The following is a 22,974-nucleotide window of genomic DNA, read 5'->3' as shown; positions in this document are numbered from 1 at the left end:
TCCTGTGCGATCCACCAGTCCCACTTTAGAGTGGCTGTATGATTTAGTGATGCAAATCCAGCCAGGTGGCACCGGTTATGGTACTTGCCAATGAAAAGGATGCAAACGGAAATTTCAGCCGAATCCAAACCACAGCACATCATACGTTTCATAAATTAGCACCACTTTATTGAAAGCTAAGTGGTCATTATTTGGCGCCACCGGCGCCACCATAAGATTGTGGATTGTACACCACCGGTGGAGGTTACGGTAATCAACGTCGGCTTGTGGTATTTTAACTGCGCCATGCGAACGAGGCCGTGCTTCTTTAAATAACCCAGTGTGCGACGCGCGATGATGAAACTGTCAGTTGAAATCAGAAAGAGGGCAGTTAGAGTCCTTTATTTTTTTAACCAGGTGACACCGCGCACCTCCGATCAGCACGGTTGGCTGTGTTACGGTGCGATGGAAGCTCAACATACATCGATTGAAACAACACGCCTTTTGAAATGGAATGCTAGGTTAATGTAGGTGAATTTAATCACTTGCCAACAAGACCTGAGGAATAATAGTTTACATAAATATGAGTTTTAGAACAGTTCGTGCAAATTTGAAAAGAGTAACATGACATTAATTAGGTACAAAAAATTGCTTCATATATGCAATAAGTTAACACATTTATATTAGTACAAATGATAACATTTTAAATTAAATAAAACATACTTGAGGTAAATAAAGAGAACTCTCCATCATTATAGTAAACATTAAAGATCTGTATTATCCCTAAAACCACATTTTGGTCCATGGGTCAAAAGGCCGACCAGTTCAATGTTTTTGCACTGGCACTTTTGTCATTTGGTGAATATTTATTCGTTTGATAGAATAAAATCACCTCCATATTCCCTTGAGATGGAACATTTGCATGGGTTTTTCTGATGATAAACAGATCCTGGTCCATTTTTTGGGTTTTTCACAATTCACCAAGACATAAATAAAAATGTATTTGTGTATTTACAAACATTAACTTTGTGCAATAAAATCGATCAGGTGATAAGCGTGTACAATGAATTACAGACAAAATAGTATCATGCTTATAAGACTTAACCAAAGTTTGCATTTTGGGATTTGACAAAGATGCTAAGTCCAGTAATAATACGGGTTCCAGATGTGTACATGTAGACAGAGCAACCTCGTTCACTGCAATGGCAAAATTAGAGCAAGTCGTTTTGAGAAAAAAGAACTGACCAATGTCATTTCTTTTTAAAAACGATAAACATAAAAAAAAGTTTTACCAAGTAAGCCCCACTGAGCCATATAATATCTCTTTTTTTTAGAAGCAATCCGGCGACAAATGATAGCTCAACAAAGTGGCTCATCGTGCGGAAATGTATAGCAGCCAAATACTCTGAACGCATGTCTCTAAGTGTGGAGGGAAACATCGGAGGACCATTTTCAATCGCCTACCAGAATAATTACAAACATCAAGGTCATTGTGGCAGGTGGGAATGAGTTTGCTCAACGATAAACTAATGCAGGATGGGAAATTGAATCTCAACTCATGTAAGGTTATTATTGGAGCTGCCCTAGTTTATAATGGCATAAATGTTGAATAATTGGTTTTGGAAGTGCAGGTTCATGACATTGGTTGTGAAGTTTTGGGGTAGGAAGATTCTCATAAAGAGTTGAACATGTATATTTCTATGTATATACACTTATGCATCTGTGATATATTGCACATCTAGTAGGTTAATGTGTTCGTATAATATCTAGGTTTATTTTTTATGTGTACATATACTTATATAACATTTGACAATATAGTCTTTTTTAATATATATATAAGATATAGGTTTTCATTTACGTAATTTTTTTTACCATCGCTATATTTATTTCCTATTCACAGTCTAAACCAGATGGAATATTGCAGCTCGCTAATACTGCCAACGCTATTCGTGCATTGGTGGCATATTTTCAACACGCACATTTAAGAACACACGCATGGAAAGTATAAGTACGTAAGTGCAAAAACAAATGTGGCAGATTCACATTGGAATTCCACGCAGTGCTGCATGTCCCATGTGAAAGTTCTGGAAACGCAGTCAATCAACGGACTTTCAGGAAAGCTACTGCCATTGTTTTGTTCACTTTCGTCTTTTTCAGTTCATCCATGTCACTGTATGCCACTATGCATTAAACCCCAAGCAATGCCCAACCAAGAGTCCACCATTCTCTTGGCTGTTTAATGCTAAAAGCAGACACACACAATCTTGCTCTTTGTTACTTCGCACAATAATGCCTCTCAATAGAATTTGAGTGTAGCCTTGGGCTGATTTAATGCTTTCTGTGGTGTGTATTTGGAAATGCATAACACAAAGCACTTCATGCAAGCACTTGCATGAAAGCACAGCCAATCTGCACATGGTGGAGAATCGTGTGGCAAACACTTTTCCAAATACACCTGGCCGAGCGGCAGGGGTGTTCGGCCATTACTGGTAAACCCACCATGCTATACCCATCCTGCAATCTATGATAAATAATTCACAGTACAGGATTATTTGCTAGAGTCTGCATTATATAGCTCGAATGCTCAAAGCCATTAAGATCCTTTAATGTATTATGCAAGCCAGAGCTGAAGTCAATTTAAAAGCTCAAATAAGCATGTGATGGCATCCATCTCCATCGGTACATCCAAGCTAGTGGTGTTAATTCCACACTACAATGCTAAGTACCAATCTCACCAAAGCATAACCACTGCCGACTTTCTACAAAGTGGTGTTCATGTTTTTGGTCAGGATTTGAACTGGCAACCTTCTGACGCAGCAGCACTTCGACAGATTAGACCTTACCAACTGGAGCAAAATATATTCACTGATGCAGAAGATGACTGCCCTGATATTAAAAGTAAAGGGCTGTAAAATGCACTTTGAGATATAAAAGAAACTAAAGCCCCAAGGCCTAATAAAATTCTGGTTTAATGGGACAAAATCTCAAGATTGAATTGCCCGCTGTATTAATTATGTAACACTGATGAGAATTAAATTATTTAAAGACAGATGCCTCAGTCTTCATTCGTGAATATTTTCAATAAAATTTGACATTTGATAAACAAATCGTTCATAAACAATTTACAACTCTGTAGCATTCATCATGCCAGGTGGTGCTGCGGTGAGAGAAACTTCACTCATCATTGGAAGATTGTGAATTTAAGATTGAAAAAAATGGACTCAATGTGTATCCGGCGGTTACGAGAGAGACTACACTCGAAGTGGGGGAGGGGCATTCTACAGGCTGCGTCCTCTGGGGCAGTGACTCTTTCTGTAAGGAGTGTACTCGTTTGGGAGTGAGGAGGGGGGGGGGGGCATTTTATACTTAAGTATGGTCAAGGAGCGACTGCCAGATGAGTGGAGGGGGGTGTTAGGGAACTACAGACCTAAGAGCTTTCCTCTCATTTTGAGGCCTTCTAATCGGGGGGCACAGTAGTCAACTATTTCCTTCTGTTTCAGACCCTTCTCCTTGGGGTTTCTGGGTGGGTGTGGGGGGGACTAGGTTGAGTGGACTGCTGGGGAAGGTGGGTGCGGTTAGGGAGATAGGGATATAATTCCATGTAGGAAGCGAAGTCGACATATCCTGTAGGTGCGGTGGGGAATCCCTCTGGAAGAGAGTGGGGGAGGGGTTGGGGGGGGATTTTTACACCTACATATCTGATCTGGGTTGGCCACCATCTGAATGGCGAGAGTGCTTCTGGAGGCTTGGAAGAGACTGGGGAAAGTGGCATTAGTTCCGATGTCATTGAATTCAAATCATAGCCAGAGATCGTGGGCTCGGATACGGTTGGCAGGATGTCGTCTGCGTCGAGATTTTTTTTTCTTTCTCTCGTCGCCTTGCGTATTCCGAAAATGCCTTGACTGGATCTGAATTCCAGTGCCAAGAGAAAAGGGGCAGGGGGGGGGGAGAGAATTCCTTGCCTCGTGCCTCGACTCAGTTGGAAGTTCGGGGAAATCCAGCTGTTGGGTTTGACTGTCGCAGGAGGGTTTGGAGTATAGCTGCTTGCAAGTGTCTATGAACCGAGTGGGGAATCCGAATTTTCCAGTGGCCCTTGGCAGCTATGTCAATTGCATTTTATTAGAGTTCTGATGTCAAATCTCTGCTTCTAATGAATCATGTTTGAGTTTCGCTGACTAGGCTCAATAGAAAGCTGTCTCTGGTGTGGACCAATCAGTTTCAAAGGCAATGCATTTCTTATCAGAGTATGTTTTTTGTTTGCATTCTAACCACAAGTATTGTGGTTAATGCAGACATGATTCCTTGTAAAAAGGTTTCAGTTTGTTTTGTTGCCAGACAAAACGGGGAAAACCTATTCTCATCATTACGGTAATGGAATTACATCACAGGATAGATGATCACATAATTTAACATAATCATAATTTGGGCTTGTATAGTTTCTAAATGTCCTTGCGCAGGAGGTTAGTGCAATGCATGAGAGGCCATTTCGCCTCCGTGTTGAAATACATCTGCGCTGTACTTATCATTACGTTGTTGTGGAACCGTCCATATTAATGTCAATACCGATACCTGCCAAGTAACATTCAGAATCAGTCTGTGAACGCACGATCGAGTTCGTCATTTATCTGTCTAGACCTGCGGCTCCGGAGCCGCATGCGACTCTTTCAGGACCGCTGCTTCGTGACGTTATTAAGGACCGCCGTCACGTATTTACCACGTGCATTGTGACTCTTGAAATTTTAGTTTTTTTTTTTTTACCCCTGGTCTAGACCTACATACTGGTCATTCTAGTCCTATCAAAGACCAGTACATAGGAGTCGTCTCTGTACATTCATATATAGTCTGTTCAGTCTGGCACCAACCTAATGCTATGGTGGACTAGCATATAAGTGAATGCCCTGTGTAAACACGCATATATCTGTACTGTGTAGCCCTATGGGTGATGAATACACAATCAGCATGTCCAATAATGCAAATGTCTCATTATCCTTATACCTGCCTAGTCCTGTTGATAACAACCTCTACAGGACTTCTATCCCTGCTCAATCCTCGCCCCCAGTCGATGCTCTCAAACTTTCTCACTCTTTGGTCTTTGCGCCGGCAATTGCCGAAGATCCATTTCCGGCCACGGCAGAAGCCACGGCCGGAGCTGTGCCACGATTTGTGGTGGTGGTGGCCGTGGCGGGGGCAGTAGCGGGGGCCTTGGAAGGCGTCGTGGCAGGCCGCTGTGCGCGCTTGTTCTGCCTCTCGCACAGCGCCCGCATCTCATCGAGGCTGTCGTGCAGCGCGCGGGAGAAGTGCTCCGAGCCCGTGGTGGGGTCAGAGTGGAAGCTGGAGATGCAGAAGATGAAGTGGTTGTCCTTGGGGTTGTAGGAGACCCCGTAGCCATCCGGCACCACGGGGCCATAGCACATGAATGCGTCCATCGTGGTGGGGATCTGGGGTTCAGAGGATAGAGGGATGGCGCTGACAAATCACATGCGTATTACTCCTGCATTAAATAATCTTATTTATTTTGGTCCTCCCTAAGCTGTATAAGTCAGGGTTTCTTTCACCATATTTCATCATGCTGGTAAGTACGGGCTGGCGAAAGGATAGCCTAGGGAGATATCACTTGCCACCGATGTGAGCTGTGGCTTGGAATCAATTTCTATCACCCAAGTCTCCAGTGTTCTGCAATAACCAAAGCGTTACCACCCGATCCTATGCAGAAATATACCCCTTTCTTTACACGAGAGTTGGAGGTGGCTGGGTGGGCTTTGAGATCATATCGTAATGAGCGACTTCCGCGATACGTCGTTTAGAGGGTACTTCTTCTTTATTCATACACGGGCACAACACAGGCCAACCTTATCTTCTCATTCTGAGTACAACACTTAGATGTTAGTGTCTCTACTGGCTACACACATGGTCGATCACACGGCGTGGTTCCACCCGTCCACTCTCGGCTCTGTCGCCGGCTGGCGGCGTGCCGGGAAGGGCAATGGAACCCCGCAGAAGATCTTCCACGTGGCCGGACGAAAGAGAGAGATGACGGAAAGTATGTATGTATGTTGAACTTCTTTCGCACCGAACGTAGCCAACTGTGCTAATTGGAGGTGTGGGGGAAGGACAAGTCACCTCTGACTGCATAAAAATAATTAAATTCAGTTCACTTAATTCGGCATACTTCAGCTCTGTTAATTAAATATGTAAATGGTATTGACATGCAATGGACACTGCAGAGCATACAAGAAGGGTTAACCCCATCGGGGAAAAAGAGCTTATCAAACTGACTTACGAACGTAGTTCTGTAATGTCAACTTCCACAGCCGTTATCTGAGACAAGCAGGTGAACTGCTCAATTCAATAGCTTCAAATTGAATTGGAATGCTATTGTGTAAGTATATTTTGGTAAATAAAAAATCTAAGCAAAAAAATGTGTATCTCTGCTCTTCCAATGTAGTTTACATGGAGACCACCAACAATCTTACCTCTGAGCACAATACATCTCTTGCTCTCCTTCTGAGAGGTTCATGCATTGCTTCTATATCAGTCCAGAGAGCTTGACTTTAAGAAAGCAACATTAACCCTCTTGGCTTTGAATATTGATGCGTGTGGGAGGATGCTCGCAATTGCACGGCAGTACCAGGATAAGTGAATTAGAAATTTTTAATAATGTGGCAAGCAAGCATCGTCAATGTAATGAGGAAGAGGTTGGCATGGGTGCAACATGTGTGCTGGATCGAGAGCCCAAGTAACCGACACAGACATTGGAGTGAGCCTCATAAGTTATTGACCAGGGCAGGTGAAGAACTACAGCCGGACGTGGAAGACTGTCAGAGTGACCTTGAAGGTCGTCAGGCAGTGACAACAGTCGACGCAGAGAAGTGATGGAAAGGTGTGGTGACATCATCAGAAATGGCCACGATGGGCTCCTCAACTTGACCCAGTTGCTACATTTAGGGGGGAGGTGGACCCCTAATGGACTAAAACCTCAATAATATAAAAAAAGGCATTATTAAAAATTGGACATACAAAAATATAAGATAATTATCGGGTGTAAGTAATTATTTACATTAAAATAACCCCAAACGCTATCACTTTTATTGTAAAGCACAGGAAAGTGTATCACCCTTTATCATTAATGTATGTATGTTGAACTTCTTTCGAACCGTATGGAGCCAACCGTGCTAATCGAGGGTGTGGGGGAAGGACAACAAACTAAGTTGTTTAGGAATTAATGGGGTTTGTTAAAATCTAATTATGCAGTGATATGTAATGAAACATACTTTTACAGCATTTATGTTTCTCTTTCCCCCAAAAAAACATTCCAATTGTGTTATCAGCAACCTGTTAATGAGATGAAAACATCCCCTCATTGTAAGCAATGCATCATCGAACGGATGACTTTTGGAAAATGCCAAAGAGCCACTTCCGAATTAATTTCAATGGCATTTTAGCTACACTAGGTAGTGCACCATTATATGTCATGCAAATAATATTATTAGTTTTTAGGTCTCACAAGTGGAATAGGCCCACGTGCTCTCAGATTAGTCCTGTACCCACTTGGTCACCTATATTTTTGGTAATTTAGCCTTTGCATTGATACATGTGTGGAATTCTTTGCAAAGCAAAAAGTATATTTGAACAACGACATGAAAACGGTTACAACACACGTTTTTCGCTGTAAGTATAAGGATATACATGGTAATATGTAGATGTTACCATGTAGATTCAAGGGGGCCTCACGGTGGTCAAATGTTAACTACCTCGCCTGGTATACAGGAGGTTGTGGGTTCCATCCCGACCCTGACACCGTATATTTGGAGTGTGCATGATCTCCCCGTGGTGGCATGGATTTTTCTCCGGGTCCTCCGGTTTTTGTCTCCACATTTAGAAACGTTCATTTAGAGTTTGTGGCTGCTATAAAGTTCCACGTGACAAGCAAACTTCGTTGAGCTATCCTTTGTGGCCAAGTCGCTTCTGAAAAAGAGCTATATTGCTCAGTAAGGCCTTACCTGGCAAAATAACAAAAAATAGTTTCGTTATTTTTGTTTTAACAAATGTTACAAGAGTCACGTGACAGCGATGTCACTGGCAATCTGGGCAAATCTTGAGGGTCAGGTGACAAATAATTGCCGGTGGTATCGCAGGTGGCCCAGCTGATCACAGCGCCGAAATCTGGCGACGTGAATTTAATTGAAAACGCCAAAACTTCGAACGTAAAAAAACCTGCGCATTTTCCCAGCGTGCAATTAACAGCATAATATTGTAAAAAAAAATTGTAAAAAAAAGAAATCCGATTTGCACACGTGGCAATTATTTTGCCGACTGTAAGGCAGAAATGATTTAGGATGGGCTGAGAATGATTAAGGAGCCAATTAAAATTCAATTAACACAGGTGCAGTGGTGAATGGCATGGGTCCCTCTTGATGCTGCTCAGCTCTGGATGATCGCCATCGGCCCCCGACTGGGGTTCCCCATGCCGTGTAATAGATTATTGATCTCGGCTGTGTCATCGATAACACGGAGTCGCGCGTGTTGCACCGCTGCCACTCGCTCCACCCACACGCACGCGGGAAGGTGCTCAGAGAATGAATCGATTCAATTAGGCCCACATCGATGATCTGAATGTGTTTTCTTCAACGTCCGATTTAACCCCCAACAACAAGCATTTATATTTAAAGCAGGCACTGATCCCAATAATGTTTGTTTAAAATGGAACTTAACCCAGTATCGTATTTTTAGCTCTAAAACCTGGTTTAGATGTGTCCTGTAGCTTGCTCCATTAATTAAGGAAGGACTCACCACAGCTCTTCATTCTAAGTGTATTTTTTAAGGGCTTAATCTCAATCCTAACACTATATCTTAAGCACAGGGTGAAACCCTAACGATATACCTTGAACACATGGTTAACCCCTCCCTCTATGCCTTTAACAAATGATTCAATGCAAAACCTATACAGGGCTAAGCCATACAGCAATATATTAATTTAACACATCAATTAATGCTGACCCTATAAATGTAACAAATCAGTAAAACGTAAGCATCAACTTAGAACATTTAACCAATAATTCAACTGTAACTTTAATCTTAACAATGTGGTCGTGCGATGGGCAAACTGGTCCCAACTGTGGCAACGTGGAATTTGTATCACTGACTTAGGATCACACTGCCCTGTCTTCATGGGGCTACACTGATTGACATTCTGACTACTGTAGTTGCCCTTTGACACGGGATTCCTCCCCAACGTGAACCGTACTTATATGTGTACTTTCCTTTTTGTCAAATTCTTAGAGCACGGGGGGTAAAATTTACAAGGTGAATCTGGCAAGAGGTGAATTGTGGCCCACGACCCTCATCCCTGATCCCTATCGTACTTTGAAATCAGCTCGGCGGCGCAGCCTAATGTTCCTCCACGGTAAAGCTAGTCTCGTTTTGTAGAAGGCCAACACCGGACAAGTGTCGATTCACTCTCCCCCAGTGATTCTTTATTGCCTCATGTTTACCATCTGATTTTCATTGTCTCTCCTATTATGTGTCTTGTTTGTTGACATAAATGTAACAACGTAATTATTATTCTTGGTTCTTTCGGTAAAGTCAAGTAGAAGGGAAACAATAAAAATAAAATAAAAATATATTCATTTAGCACATCAATTAATGCTGACCCTATAAATGTAACAAATCAGTAAAACGTAAGCATCAACTTAAAACATTTAACCAATAATTCAATTGTAACTTTAATTATTTGTAGTTTAACGGTAAGTGTCCTTCAGTTGATGTCCTTTTGAAGGGATTATCCTTTACCGTTGGAAAGTGTAATTTCCACTTTTGAGTTAGCCTGTGAGATAACTAAAAACCAAATTGCCCGAATTGTATTTTACCAGGGAAGGGCCACTGAGCTATATAGCTCTTTTTGAGAAGCGACCTGGCCATCACAAATTATATTCTAAACGCAAGATGATTCTAAATGTAGAAGGAAAAACCAGAGGACCCGGAGAAAATTCCACGCGACCATAGGGAGAGAACTCCAAATATACAGCAGCAGCAGGCGTCAGAGTCGGGATAAAACCCACGACCTCTTGTAGACCAGGTGAGGTAGTTAACATACATCTCCTAGCCACCGTGATGATGATGAGAGAGAGACACGCAAACTCCAAATATACAGCAGCAGCAGGCGTCAGAGTCGGGATATAACCCACGACCTCTTGTATACCAAGTGAGGTAGTTAACATCTCCTAGCCACCGTGATGATGATGAGAGAGAGACACGCAAACTCCAAATATACAGCAGCAGCAGGCGTCAGAGTCGGGATATAACCCACGACCTCTTGTAGACCAAGTGAGGTAGTTAACATCTCCTAGCCACCGTGATGATGATGAGAGAGAGACACGCAATCTCCAAATATACAGCAGCAGCAGGCGTCAGGGTCGGGATATAACCCACGACCTCCTGTATACCAGGCGAGGTAGCTAACATCTCGCCACTTTGGCGCTCATTGAGGTGCACAGACAATAATTCACTTTGACTTCACTTTATAGCTCCGACAGTGTGAAACCAAATCCCGAACCTGCACCCGCATTTACGAACAAATCAATCAATAACACATAGTGATGCAGTGAGGAGGGGAAGCACACACCTGACTGGTGGACAGAGCAAAGAGGTTGCTTTGGACGTAGGTGATGTCCTTAAAAACCTCGGGGAGATCGTGGTCCAGCTCCCGCGCAATCTCCCGTAGCCCCAACATGTGACAGTCAATGGCCATTCCTGTTATAGCCTGCGACAACAACATCATCATCATCATCATCCGCGATCAACAAACTGCTGAATGAAGACTTCCCAAAGCCCTCGCTATCTCTCGCTGCCCCACGATGTAACATTTTACCTCTGCATACGAGCCGATTTCATTGCTACATCCACGCGGTGCACACCCCCTTGGCTGCAATTCCATCATTAGTCTCAACCACCGGTCATCATCCCTTCTGGTGACATGTCCTACTCAAACCCCCTTGCTATTCTTAACAGCCAATGTCACATATTTAACGTGCGTATGCTCTTTAATCCATCTGTTCCTGCAATTATATGAGCCTCTGACGCACCGACACAACCTCTCATTTCCGTGACCACTGTAACCAGTGCCGGCACCGGACCAGCCCGGAGTTTTAAGCCAGAGCCGTCTGTACCCATTGGCGAATCCACTTTGTGTGCCTGGTTCCCTAAGTGGGCCTGAGCGCTCCCTTCTCTAACCGTGTTACACGCTCAGAGGGGGTCAACAATGGGTTAACACGGAAACGAGATGTGCGCTGTCACATCCCCTCACATGGTTTAACCATTGGGGTCATGTTATTGTTACATCTACACGACAGAACGTTTTAAAACATGAAAACAATTGCTGTACTTAAAAATAGCCTAATCCAGCAACGGCTTTCGGGGTGAAAATGTAAAGTATTTTGCTGTACTGCCCTATTCTGCCCACAATGCCTATTGCACCTATCTTTTGCTCATTTTGCTCACCCATCCAAACACCATCCAGACTCAATCCTGCCGAATGTCCGAGATTGTACGTTGATCGGGTGCATTCATTTGTGATTTTGTTATAGCCAATAAGATATTTGTGTATATATATGCACATACACACATACGGGATATAATCACTCACAAGTATGGTGTAATCCGTCTGTGCCTGTATTGCCTTCCACAGGAGCTCCATTCTCTCAGCATCCTGAACGGGGGAAATTGTGGTCACAAGGGGAGAGGAGAAGTCCCATTATGAAAAGCTGAACAAAGTGGCAGTGAGGAGGGAGTAGGCAGTGGAGGGGTTACACTGGATCAAAAATGAGACTTAAGGCGAGCGAGGAGGAAAAGGCAGATATTGGGGGCAAGCTAGGCTTGGCGTTGAGAAATGATTAAACGCCTTTCCTGGACTGTATATTTTTTTGTAAATATAAGAAATGTTCTACCTGGCGTTTGCTCCAGGGTAAGATCCTATTTCCAATCGTTGGCCTTATTTGATACGAGTTAAAGAGCCCTGAATTCTTACACGAGGGAGGGAGAGGCAGAGGGGGCAAGAAGGTCGCATGTATTTGGGAAATTACACAGGGTTTTATGGGGTTTTTTTGTTGGTGCCTTTTCATAGGTAGTTCGCACGCTTTCGTGCTCATATGACAAAGCACTCTTGACCCACGCAGCTGTTTCCTCAATGTAATAATTTGCAGTGAAGTCGTAGGGGGTATGGAGAAATCATTGGACTGTTGAGTTATTTCTTTACATTTTTTTTCGGAAACCAAGAAAGCCTCACCCCGATAAGAGAGACTCCCAGGAGGGTCGTGCTCAAAATATTTGGTTCAGTTCCTCAGGGAGGTGTGGGATAAAATTAATATTTGGACGAAACCCACACCTGCGAGGCTATAGAAGTGAAATCAATTTTAGTGGTTAAAGTATAATCATCGCCTGTTAAGTATGGGGCAGTGCCCTGATCAGATAATGGTTCTGATCAGTGGCAAAAAAATTCCACATTCTCATGGCAGGGGCTTGAATATGCATAGGACAAATTTTTACTTTTCACGGTACTTGTTTTTGTAATAGTTACCACTCTGTTGGTAACTGTAACTGCTATGCCACGCAGAAATATCATCCTTCATTTGAGAGAACACCAGCATGCTTGGAAAAACCCATATGTTAGTGGAGAACACTCTGAACATGCGTTATACCACGTTTATAATTAACTTTCTTAACTTGAAAAGTTGTAATTTACTCGGACAAGTTATTTTGAAAATTAATGTGGAGGTCGAACATGTAGACATCCTTTCAATAAAGAAATCATTACTTTTTTATGATTACATTTTAGATGCAAAAAATTAGTTGGCACGTGAAATGAGCTCCGTGTGATGGATTATGTCCCGTCACAGACAGTTTTAATCAGGAACAAACTCTAACACAAGGCTTAAATCACCATCGCATGACAGCAGCGATCGCAGATACAGAAAAAAAACTGTTTGGGTCAACAGCAAGTCATATACGAATAGATTTCAACTTTAATAAGTGGAGTTATTTTTCCTTCTTCTTATTGTAATGCCAGTGTATGTAAAAATGATTTTCCCTTTACACTGGGGTCAGACACACCCTTGAGAGATCTGATTATCCAGACGATGAGTGCCATCTTGCACAAAATGAAGGCTGTCATCCCCGCCTGATCCACCATATTCCCCACTTCCCAAGTCACAGTATTACGGGCCACAGTCAACGAGGCACCATTATGCGCAGACCGGGAGCTTGGCAATTTCATTGCAGCAGGAGGAGTCCTTCACCCCCCACCACGAGCCCTCCGTTTTTTTCACTTAACGTCATACGCCGTGCTATTAAGAGACTGCGCGAGACACCGATGTGACCCCCCCCCCCCTCCTCCCCCCGGTACAGACGGGGTCATTTTCATCAGAAGGTCACGCTATATGTCGCTTTTTGAGTGATTTTTTGTTGTCGCTATATATGTGTGCGTCAGTTTAACGCGTAGGCTGTTGCGACCGATATCCATAGTAGAGGGGGGATTTTTTTTTTGGGGGGGGGGGGGGGTGATCGCGTGAATATAAATGTGTCGTTAAACCCGCCACCACCCGACACAGCCAATTAGTAAGGTTTGTCACGTAAACAAAACGTGTCAATTCGTCACTCATTCAGCACACCGGTTGTGTGTTGGAGTGTAAACACACAACATTTACAATTCGAGTACGACATTTCGCCAGTAATCACAACCATCATCATCATCATACATCCTCCTGTTTCGGTCTTAAACAGAGGGATAGATGTGACGGTCGTCGCTTGTGAGCCAATCAGGTGCGAAGACAATCGGCGGTGTGGGGGTGAATGTATTCATGTAAATGATAATGGATATATATTATTGGTTTGGTTGTTCACAGTTATTCGTGTGTGTGTGTGAACAATCTTATAACAGAGACGTGCTATCCAATAGGCACAGTGCCCACGAAAACAAAAGGGTCTACGAAAAAAAAAACTTTGACCACGTCTTATTTTACTTGTATGATAAAAAAAATGTACCCAATTATATCTTCCTGAATAAATGTATTTATTTATATAGCAAGGATGGGCACAGCGTTTCAAATGAAATCTGCTTATGTGCGGCACACAGCGCGTTCCCACCGAACGAGGGCACGGACTAAATAATGAACAACTAAATAATGAACAACATCTATCCAGCGGCTGGACGAAGTCCGCGTGAAACAAGCGAGTGACAGCTGCGGTAGTGGTAACATGGGGCAGCAGTGGTACCAACTGTAGGGTTATTATCACTCAGGCAGTGGCGGTTTATCCTCGTAGTACAAGTAGCTACATAATGCTACGGGCCCCGCACTTTCAAGGGCCCCGCGCTAAATGCTTTCAAGCTTTCAATTCCGGTTCTGTTATTCTGCACTTGCTCTATTACTATAGTTCTATACCGCCTTTAACTTTTATGAACGACTGGGTGTTTAAGGTTAACGATTTGTCGTATTATCTGGCTGTATAGCAAATGAAAAAATACAATTACTTTACGAAGCAAACTAAAAATGTGTGTTTTAATATTTACGTGTGTTTTTATTTAAGGCCCCATCATAACATATGCTAAAGGCCCCGCACTAGCTTAATCTGGCACTGCAGTCAAGGCCTATGAAACAGAAGCGCTTACGAAAGCTTTAATCTGGCCCTGTCTTGTAACGACCCCCTTTGTGGCCCGATGGGACACTGCGCGGTTTTCAGCGGCTGACTCGCCATCAGAAGGCGTGCGAGCTCAAATCTTAGCCGGGGGGTGGGGGGAGGAGAGGATTTGACTCGTTAAATAGAAAATCAGACCGCGTTATGGGAAGTCGAGAGACATGACCAACTAAAATTGGAGGCAGAACATCAATCGTTATCCTAGGTCAGTGGTTCTCAAAGTGTGGTCCCCGGGACCATCAGTTGGTCTGCGACAGTCCTCCAGGTGATGCAAATGCAGGTTGGTCCGCAAATAATGGCAATGTTTGTGATACCTTTCATTTCGGAAATTAATAAAAATTTAACTCACGAGAATTCATTTTTTTAAAAATGAAGGTAAACTTGCCCTGATTGAACTACCCTAACCCTAAGATCTAGATGCCTTAACAAAAAAAAGTTAGTTGCGTTTAAAAAGAAAAGTTTTTTTTATGTTCCATTAATATGAACAATTTAATATGAGTGGTATTGAGAGAGAAATGAACGCGGTTCGTCACCAGGGGTGTGGGGGTTGGGTGGTCCGCGGAAGTGTTTGCATCGGTTGAGTGGTCTTTGGGCCAAAGAAGTTTGAGAAACACTGCACTGGGTCATCATGAGACTCCAGTTCAGAATTAGCTGAGTGTGGCGTCTGGCCAAGTACCCGCCACTGTGATTATAGCGCTCAATTAATCATAATAAGACGGCAGGAGAGATGGTGAGAAGACGTCAAATTATTCGGAGGCCACGACTGAACACGTTTTTTTTACGAAAGAAATGAAGTGATTGAATAAAATGAGAGATACGTTTGGCCAGCAGTGAAAATGTACAGGCTCAAAACAACAACACCAACAACAGCAATATCGGAAAGAAAATGAAAATCTCGACTTTTCGGCAGACTCCCCCTTCTCCACCGTTCACTCACGGACACGCCGGCTGCTGCCGCCCCAGCCTTGCCGAGGCTCGCCGAGGACCTGCCCATGGCTCGCACAAAATCCCAGGCCTCCCTCGTGGCCGAGCGAATGTTGTCGACGCGGCCCTGCTGGAAGCGGCGCAAGGAGGCGCTCTCGTACGTCGATACCAGCCGCCCGTGGCACCTGCAGAGGAAGGGCGGGTGGCGGGGTAGCGGGCAGAGAGACCTTGAGGAGGTGCGACCGAGAAACACTGTGGCAGGGAGAGAGCTGATGAGCGCGCGAGAGTGCCGTGCTGGCATCCGGATGAGCGCCTGGGTTAAATTTCGGGCAGCTTCCTCATGTTAAACGACATGTATGCCGAACATATTTGCCCTAGCAGATCACCAGTTGAAAGAGTGGCCAGTTATAAACTTTAGACAGACAAAAAACATTTCTAAAATAAATAACTACGATTACATTTGTGACATCAAAATCCACGAATAGTAGTTTTTTTGCATCGTGTTTAAACTTGATAATTATTTAACGAATTGTTTAGGCTTTGTGGATATTGGTGTGGCTCACCGCATGTCTTCCATGATGCACAATAATTCGCTCTCGGACCTCAAACTGAATACCTCTCAGAGTTTACACGTGAAGAGAAAAAAAACCGTTATTTTATTGATAAGGAAGACACTTTGACTTTCAATGCGTATTTGAACACTGTGATTGATAGTACAAAAGATATCATGAGCAATACGTTAAATTATTTTCATTCCTCCATGTATGTACGTTGAACTTCTTTCGCACCGTACGTAGCCAACCGTGCCAATCGGAGTTGCGGGGGAAGAACAACAAACTAAACAACGAAAATCAGTCCTCAAGAAATTCGTTTTCAATCGCGATTTAAAAGTGCATAGCTCCAGTCGCTTTCTAATATCGGAAGGAAGAGCGTTCCAGACGGCCGCGGAAGCACATCTAAAAGCGCGCGATGCGGTGACCGTCTTTGTTGGATGGCCAGCACAAAAGCCGCTGCGAGGATGACCGGAGTTTGCGAGACGGTTTTTGCTCCTTGGCGAAACTCGACACGCATGTATACATGGATACATGTATACATGGATATATAAATGCACAAGCCCCACATTTGTCGTCCATTCATCGATATGATATGGCAGACTTATGTCCAGAGAATGAACATCTCTACAGATAGGCACGAATGATGACAGCAACATTTGAATGAAGGGGCCAGATGCTGACGTCTGTGTCAGAACACTGAGCCAGTAGGGATAAGAGATGGTTTAAATGATAGGGGGCTGCCTCATTTCAAACTGGTCATGTATAAGAGAAGGCAGACTTGAATCGCGACACAAGCTGTTTATAAATGCACAGATTGCCAGGAGAATTAAGGTAAGAGACGTAAACTGCTGACACAAGAGATGCACTTGAAGAACAGCCCTTGTATAACACGAGAATAAAGACTGTCGAGACATAGATACCATCTATTGCGCTTCTGTGTGACGGGACAAATATAATAAACTCGTGTAATAATCATCCTTTTGTCTATGCACTCCTGGACAAAGGCTAAGTCAGTCGAAATGAATTGCTTTTATTCTACTTCACTATGTTGTATAGTGGAGGTTTGTGAATATATTATTTGGGTCTTTCGGTAAATTTACGTAGATAGGTTCAAAGAAAATAACAAAAAAAACTACGACGTTTCGATCGCAACACACAAGTGGCGTGAATTTACCGAAAGACCAGAAGAATATTAATTCCTGCAGTCACGAAAGCTTTAATTCAAATTTGTTTGTGAAGATGTAAGCCAATCACAGTGTTCAGACATAGACTAAGATCCCAAGTATAGCATTAACAGACTTTTGGGGACAAGTGTTCTTAGAGAGCACACGAGGGGGTGGGTGACCAAACACCGCGTCCATAGTCTCCCGAGTGGCGATGTTTACACATCACACACGCCCATTACACACGTACACACACACCCACTACTCATGTACACACACACACCCACTACTCATGTACACACCTACACCCACTACTCATGGACACACACACACTACTCATGTACACACACACACTACTCATGTACACACCCACTACTCATGTACACACCTACACCCACTACTCATGGACACACACACACTACTCATGTACACACACACACACTACTCATGTACACACCCACTACTCATGTGCACACTCGCACATTCCCTTCCATACTCCAAAGATAAAAAAAACTCAGCAAGTGTTGTTAGTGAGCACCTTTTAAGGCCGGCACGGGACACGAGGGGGTTGGTGACCAGCACCACGTCAGGCCGCCTTTGTCTCCCTGGTGGCGATGTTTGCACGCTGCAGCAGCTACTCATTTGAGGCTGAGTCGACCTAGGGGTGGCCCAGGACCGGTTCAAATAATCGTCACTGGTTTTGGCCGTGAGCGGGAATCGAACTCGGGGGGTCAGGTTCATAGGTGCGTAGCTCCAAGACCAAGATCCTCCGTAAAGCCTGAAGATACTGTTGGAGCAAGTGCTGTTAGCGAGCACCTATGAAGGCCGGCACGACACGCGAAGGGGGTGATGTTGCCAGCAACACGTTCGGTCACATTTGTCTTCCCAGTGCTTAGAACAATGACATCAGCTAGGCCTCTTGATTGAAGTCTGTGTTAACCTAGGGAAGGGCCATGACTGGGTCAGATTCTACTCACCACTTATATCGGACGTAGCCAGGATGAATGTCAGTTGTTACCTAAGATGGCTCATTCAGAGGATGATCGATCTGACAATATTTTGACATCTATATAGGTTCTCTACCCATATAGGACTTTTATTGCTAGAAGCATTGCTCTTTGTTTGACTAGGTGCAAGTTCTAGTAAGCTTCATTAAATATTTAATCCCATCATATCCCAAGGACAGCTGTTATTTTACCATAGAAGAGTGCAGATGCTTTCATATTCCAGATTTGGGCTAAGGCACTGACACACAATGGCCTACTATTGCATACGATGATACCATAAAAAGAGCCTTTCAAGTCCACTTAGCAGCACCTTTTGTTTAGTTTAATAAATTCCGAGAATATTACCATACCAGGTGTCAAACTGTCACATCCATACAAAGTGGACCTATAAACTATGAACTGTTTTTTTTATTATTTTAGCAGGTAAGGCCCATTGAGCTGCATAGCTCTTTTACAGAAGCGACCTGGCCACAAATGATAGCTCAACAAAATGGCTTATCACATGGACATATAGCGCAGCCACACACTATAAAGTCTAAACATGTGACGTTGATTCTAAATATGAAGGGAAAAATCGGAGGACCCCGGAGAAAAATCCACAAGACCACAGAGAGAGAGCGAGAAATGCAAACTCCAAATATATAGCAGGCGTCAGGTTCGGGATCGAACCCACGTGTTCCTGTATACCGGGCAAGGTAGATAACATCTCGCCACCGCGGTTCATTACGCTCTCTTAGAACTGGCCGAGTGTGGTGTCTAACGAACCGTCCGGCGCTGTGGTCAAAGCACAAACTCACCGAGGAAGATCACGAATGAAGATCGTCACGAGTTCAAGGGTTAACTCATCCCTCTGGAATAAAAAAAAATGCAGTGGCCTATCCTTCACCTTTCCCCTTCTCTTAAATGGTTCAGTTGCGTTGGGATCATTTCTGTGAACTGCGTCGCCTGGGTGAGTGAGCTATGCAACGCGCTGTAACGAGCTCGCATTTTGTAACAATAAAAATAATGCACCGTGGCTGTTTGGAGAGGCCGGTCCCACCACCGGCACAGGAATGCCGACAGCGATGGGAACCGTCCCACGGTCGGTGGAGCATGGAGACGCTTGGACTCAACTATGCCCATTTGATTTCACTCTGAACGGCGTCATATAATACACCAAAACAACAACAAAATACTGTTCATATTCTTGGTTCTTTCGGTAAAGTCACGTAGAAGGGAAACAAGACATTTTCTTGCTGTGGTTTTCACACCTGATGATGATTGCTTGTGTTGCAGTCGAAACGTCGTGAGAATTGTATTGTTTTATATTTTTTTATTGTTTTGTTGTTTCCCTTCTACGTGACTTTACCGAAAGAACCAAGAATATGAATCCCTGCGGTCACGAAAGCTTTAAATAAAAAAAAATACTGTTCGCTAATAAGATTTAACATTTTGGCAGTGCCTTTGACAACAGAGGTGTTATTTTTTAATAGCTTTTTTCACTTTGATTTTCCTTCTTTATTTAATGCAATTGACTTTACCAAGCACTACACGACAAGAGAAGAATCGATTTTGCACGTCAGCCGTTTCCTTCCACAACTCTGATGTGTGGGCGTGTGCGAGTTTTTTTGGCGAGGAAATGTTCGGTGGAGCTGCTAAGTGTATGGACATGTGATGTGCAGGCATGCACGTACTGTGCATGTGGGTATTTATCCAGTGGAGGAGGCTGGTGAAGGACGCTACTGGGCAGTTGGGGGCAGTTGCCCTCCAGCAACAATGTTTGGCAGAGGAGCGACGCTCACAATGCGGAGCGCCAGGTGGATAAAGTACAGGTGGTCTACCAGTCATGTCAGTCAGTCAATCCATAACAACTGGGTCAGTCCTGTGACCTCCTGCCAGCGAGCCTTCAACACTTTGTGACCTCAAAGTGCACCTAGCCTGACACAAGTGATGTGGCGACATCACCGTCACATAGTGGTGAAAGGCAGTTGTTATTATTTGGTGGAACGGTGGTTGCAGTGGTTCTTGCACTGTGCTACGATCTGGGTTCAATTGCCTGCTCTGGCGAGTGATATCTGATTATGCCCTGGGTAGCCCCTTCACCAACCATCACGGATCAGCAGACTGAAGTCGAGTAATGTTATGAAACTGTTACAATCCTCAAATCCGTTTCCAGTACTTTTTCACACTTGCGTATTTCATCATCGTTTGCGGTTAAATTCCGAAACCAATAAACGTTATCTCATCTGAGCGCGGTGTGCGTGACGCGTCTTAGGAGGTGCACAAAACATGCTGTTGAATAATCTTAATATTATGAACCCACGACCGCGGCCTCGCCTCCGCTGTCTCAACGTGGCCCCTTCCCCCCTCTCCACCAGCCGTGCTCCTCGAAAGCGCAGCAGCCACCCTCACTCCCCCAGGCCTCCTTCGTCTCTCCTCCTCTCGCTCCAGAGCCACCCTCTCTCCCCTCCTCGTTCACGCCTCTCTTCTTTATCGCTCTCCCCCCCCAACCACCGCCGTCTTAATCTCCTGCCTTTGTTCCAGGTCTTTATTTTAGTTCTTAGCCTTTGAATGGGCTCTAATGGGCTATTCAGCAATGGGCCACTATTTACATTTCACGGGGCTGTTGAGTATCTGGGTTATTTCCACCCATATCCTGCTCTTGCATCGGTCGCGACAGTCAACAAATCCCATGACTGATTGACGTGGAGTGGCAGCGGATTGACAAAGGGCAAATATTTGCATTGCATTCATAATTATTATAATGCGTATATTTGTTTAGAGCGGTGATGCAGTGGTGTGACGCACTGCAGAAGGGTCCACTCAATCTGGTTGAAATTCCCAGCCTGGCACATTAGTGGCACATGGCATCTAATCACTCTTGTTGTGCCTTCTCAGCACGCATAGCTGCTTATTAACAGCAATTAATTTTATACACTGACACAACATAATCAATTTTCCTTTGCAAGAAAATATATCAAGCTTTAGAGTGGAATAAAAAACTCCAAAGTGTTTCCCCGCTCAGGGGTTTGAGCAGTGACGCAGTGCCTAACGCACTGCGGAGTAAACCCCACAGACCTGAGTTCGATGTCCGGCCGTGGCCAGCATCAGTGGTGAATTGCATCTGAACTGGCCCTGGACAACCGCCAACTTTGCCGACCCGCACTGACCAAGGTGGATGAACTATGCTTCAATAATCCCCACGGCTGACAAAACCGTGTGGAGCGGGCCCTTCTTCCACCGTAACGCTGCGATTGTTATCATCGTCATCGATTAAGAGACACCGACCACAATGCAAGTGAGCACACGGTGCGCGCGTGCGCGCGCGTGCGTGTGTGTGTGTGTGCCACCCACTTGTAGTGCGCGAGCTGAAGGGCCACCTGCACGTAGGCGTCGGGGCTCATGCGCTGCTGCTTGATGAACTCCTTCCCGTAGCCCGAAAAGCGGTCGATGAGGAGGTCGAGATTTTCCACCACCCTGCGGGGAGGCACGCACGGCACGGCACTCACTCCCCTCCGTGTCCTACAGCGGTTGTGCGACCGGCATTACGCACATGCTTTGCGATTGTTTAGATGATATTGCTGCGATACATTTGCATGCGATTAGCCACTTGGTTGAGCTATCGTGTGGCCGGATCGCTTCTGAAACACAAGTCAATATCTCAGTGGGCTTTGTCTGGTAGGATGGGGATGCTTTAGTGTCATCTGTATGTTTTTGCATGATTTGTTTTCCTATCCCTATACTTTGTACAACTGTCGTGGTTTTTTTTTTATAGTTTGTCGCTTTAACGTTCTTACCCGTCCCTACTGGACATCTGCGAATAAAGAGCTTCGTTAGCTCATCGAATTCCTCCAGTCTGAATATTCAGATTCTGTGACCTCCTGCCAGCGGGCCTTCGACGCTTCACGTAGCGGCCTCAAAGTGCACCTAGCGCGGCACAATCGTCACGGCCGCTCGACGGCGAACGGCCGTCGTTTTTCTGTTTGATGTTGTTGGCTCACGAGTCGAGGTTCCGTGCCGCGAACGCCAAGTGCTCGTGAATCTCGGGGCTGAGCTTCCAGCGCAGGCGCCGCGGGGCCGGCAGCTCACACACCGAGTCGGCGCGCAGCAGCTTCCTCTGGGACGTGTCCTTGCTGCGAACGCGGTGGCACACAACGTCATCAATCGCGACCGTGATCTACATACAATGGTTAAAAAATACATAACATCGCTCACATGGCAAAACCACCCCCTACTTGCAGAATCGTGTCTGTTGGCAGGCCGGTGCTATGTTACACCTTGTGCTGCACAGTGAAAGCTGCCACTGTGGAGTCCCCTTGGCTAAAGTGCAGCAGAGCATTGGAACGGTTGAGATGAGATGTGATTATTAGGCATTTAAGCAAGCGCGTTATAAATATAAATCCTGATCCCTATGTAGCATCGAGGTGCAACCACATCTCAAGGTGGACCTTTCGATGCATGTAACGATGGATGCATCCATTCAGCAATTAAGATTGATTCTTACTTTGACTGTACATGAATCAATTAATTATTTTCTAATTCATGTAAAGTATGTGCTGTTGGTATGCTAATGTTATGTACTGTATTGCTAATCGAGTGAATAAAACTGCACACATGAGACAATACAAATTACACAAATTTGGTGTAAAAAAATAAGATGATTCTTGAATTGAATCGTGACCC

At 44.4% G+C, this 22,974-nt stretch overlaps 1 protein-coding gene across 1 annotated transcript in view; it reads right to left on the bottom strand.

The window, feature by feature from the left end:
- Nucleotides 1-360: 360 nt before the first annotated feature.
- The window catches only part of CHAT (choline O-acetyltransferase), a 94,468-nt gene continuing 71,854 nt past the window's right edge, over nucleotides 361-22,974 (bottom strand). Inside the window, exons 10-15 of the mRNA XM_032959092.2 lie at nucleotides 22,293-22,424; nucleotides 21,646-21,768; nucleotides 15,602-15,773; nucleotides 11,621-11,683; nucleotides 10,601-10,738; nucleotides 361-5,417 (exon numbers count right to left, since the gene is read on the bottom strand). Coding sequence (XP_032814983.1) covers nucleotides 5,058-5,417; nucleotides 10,601-10,738; nucleotides 11,621-11,683; nucleotides 15,602-15,773; nucleotides 21,646-21,768; nucleotides 22,293-22,424 — 988 coding nt within the window. The 3' untranslated portion in view covers nucleotides 361-5,057. The remainder of the gene's footprint in view (nucleotides 5,418-10,600; nucleotides 10,739-11,620; nucleotides 11,684-15,601; nucleotides 15,774-21,645; nucleotides 21,769-22,292; nucleotides 22,425-22,974) is intronic.

The sequence above is a fragment of the Petromyzon marinus genome, chromosome 22 (genome assembly GCF_048934315.1).
Source record: "Petromyzon marinus isolate PM22_M1 ecotype Great Lakes invasive population chromosome 22, UKy_Petmar_22M1.pri1.0, whole genome shotgun sequence".
Taxonomy (NCBI): Eukaryota; Metazoa; Chordata; class Hyperoartia; order Petromyzontiformes; family Petromyzontidae; genus Petromyzon; species Petromyzon marinus.
The sequence above is the reverse complement of the archived record's forward strand: the minus strand, read 5'-3'. Positions and strand labels throughout refer to the sequence as shown.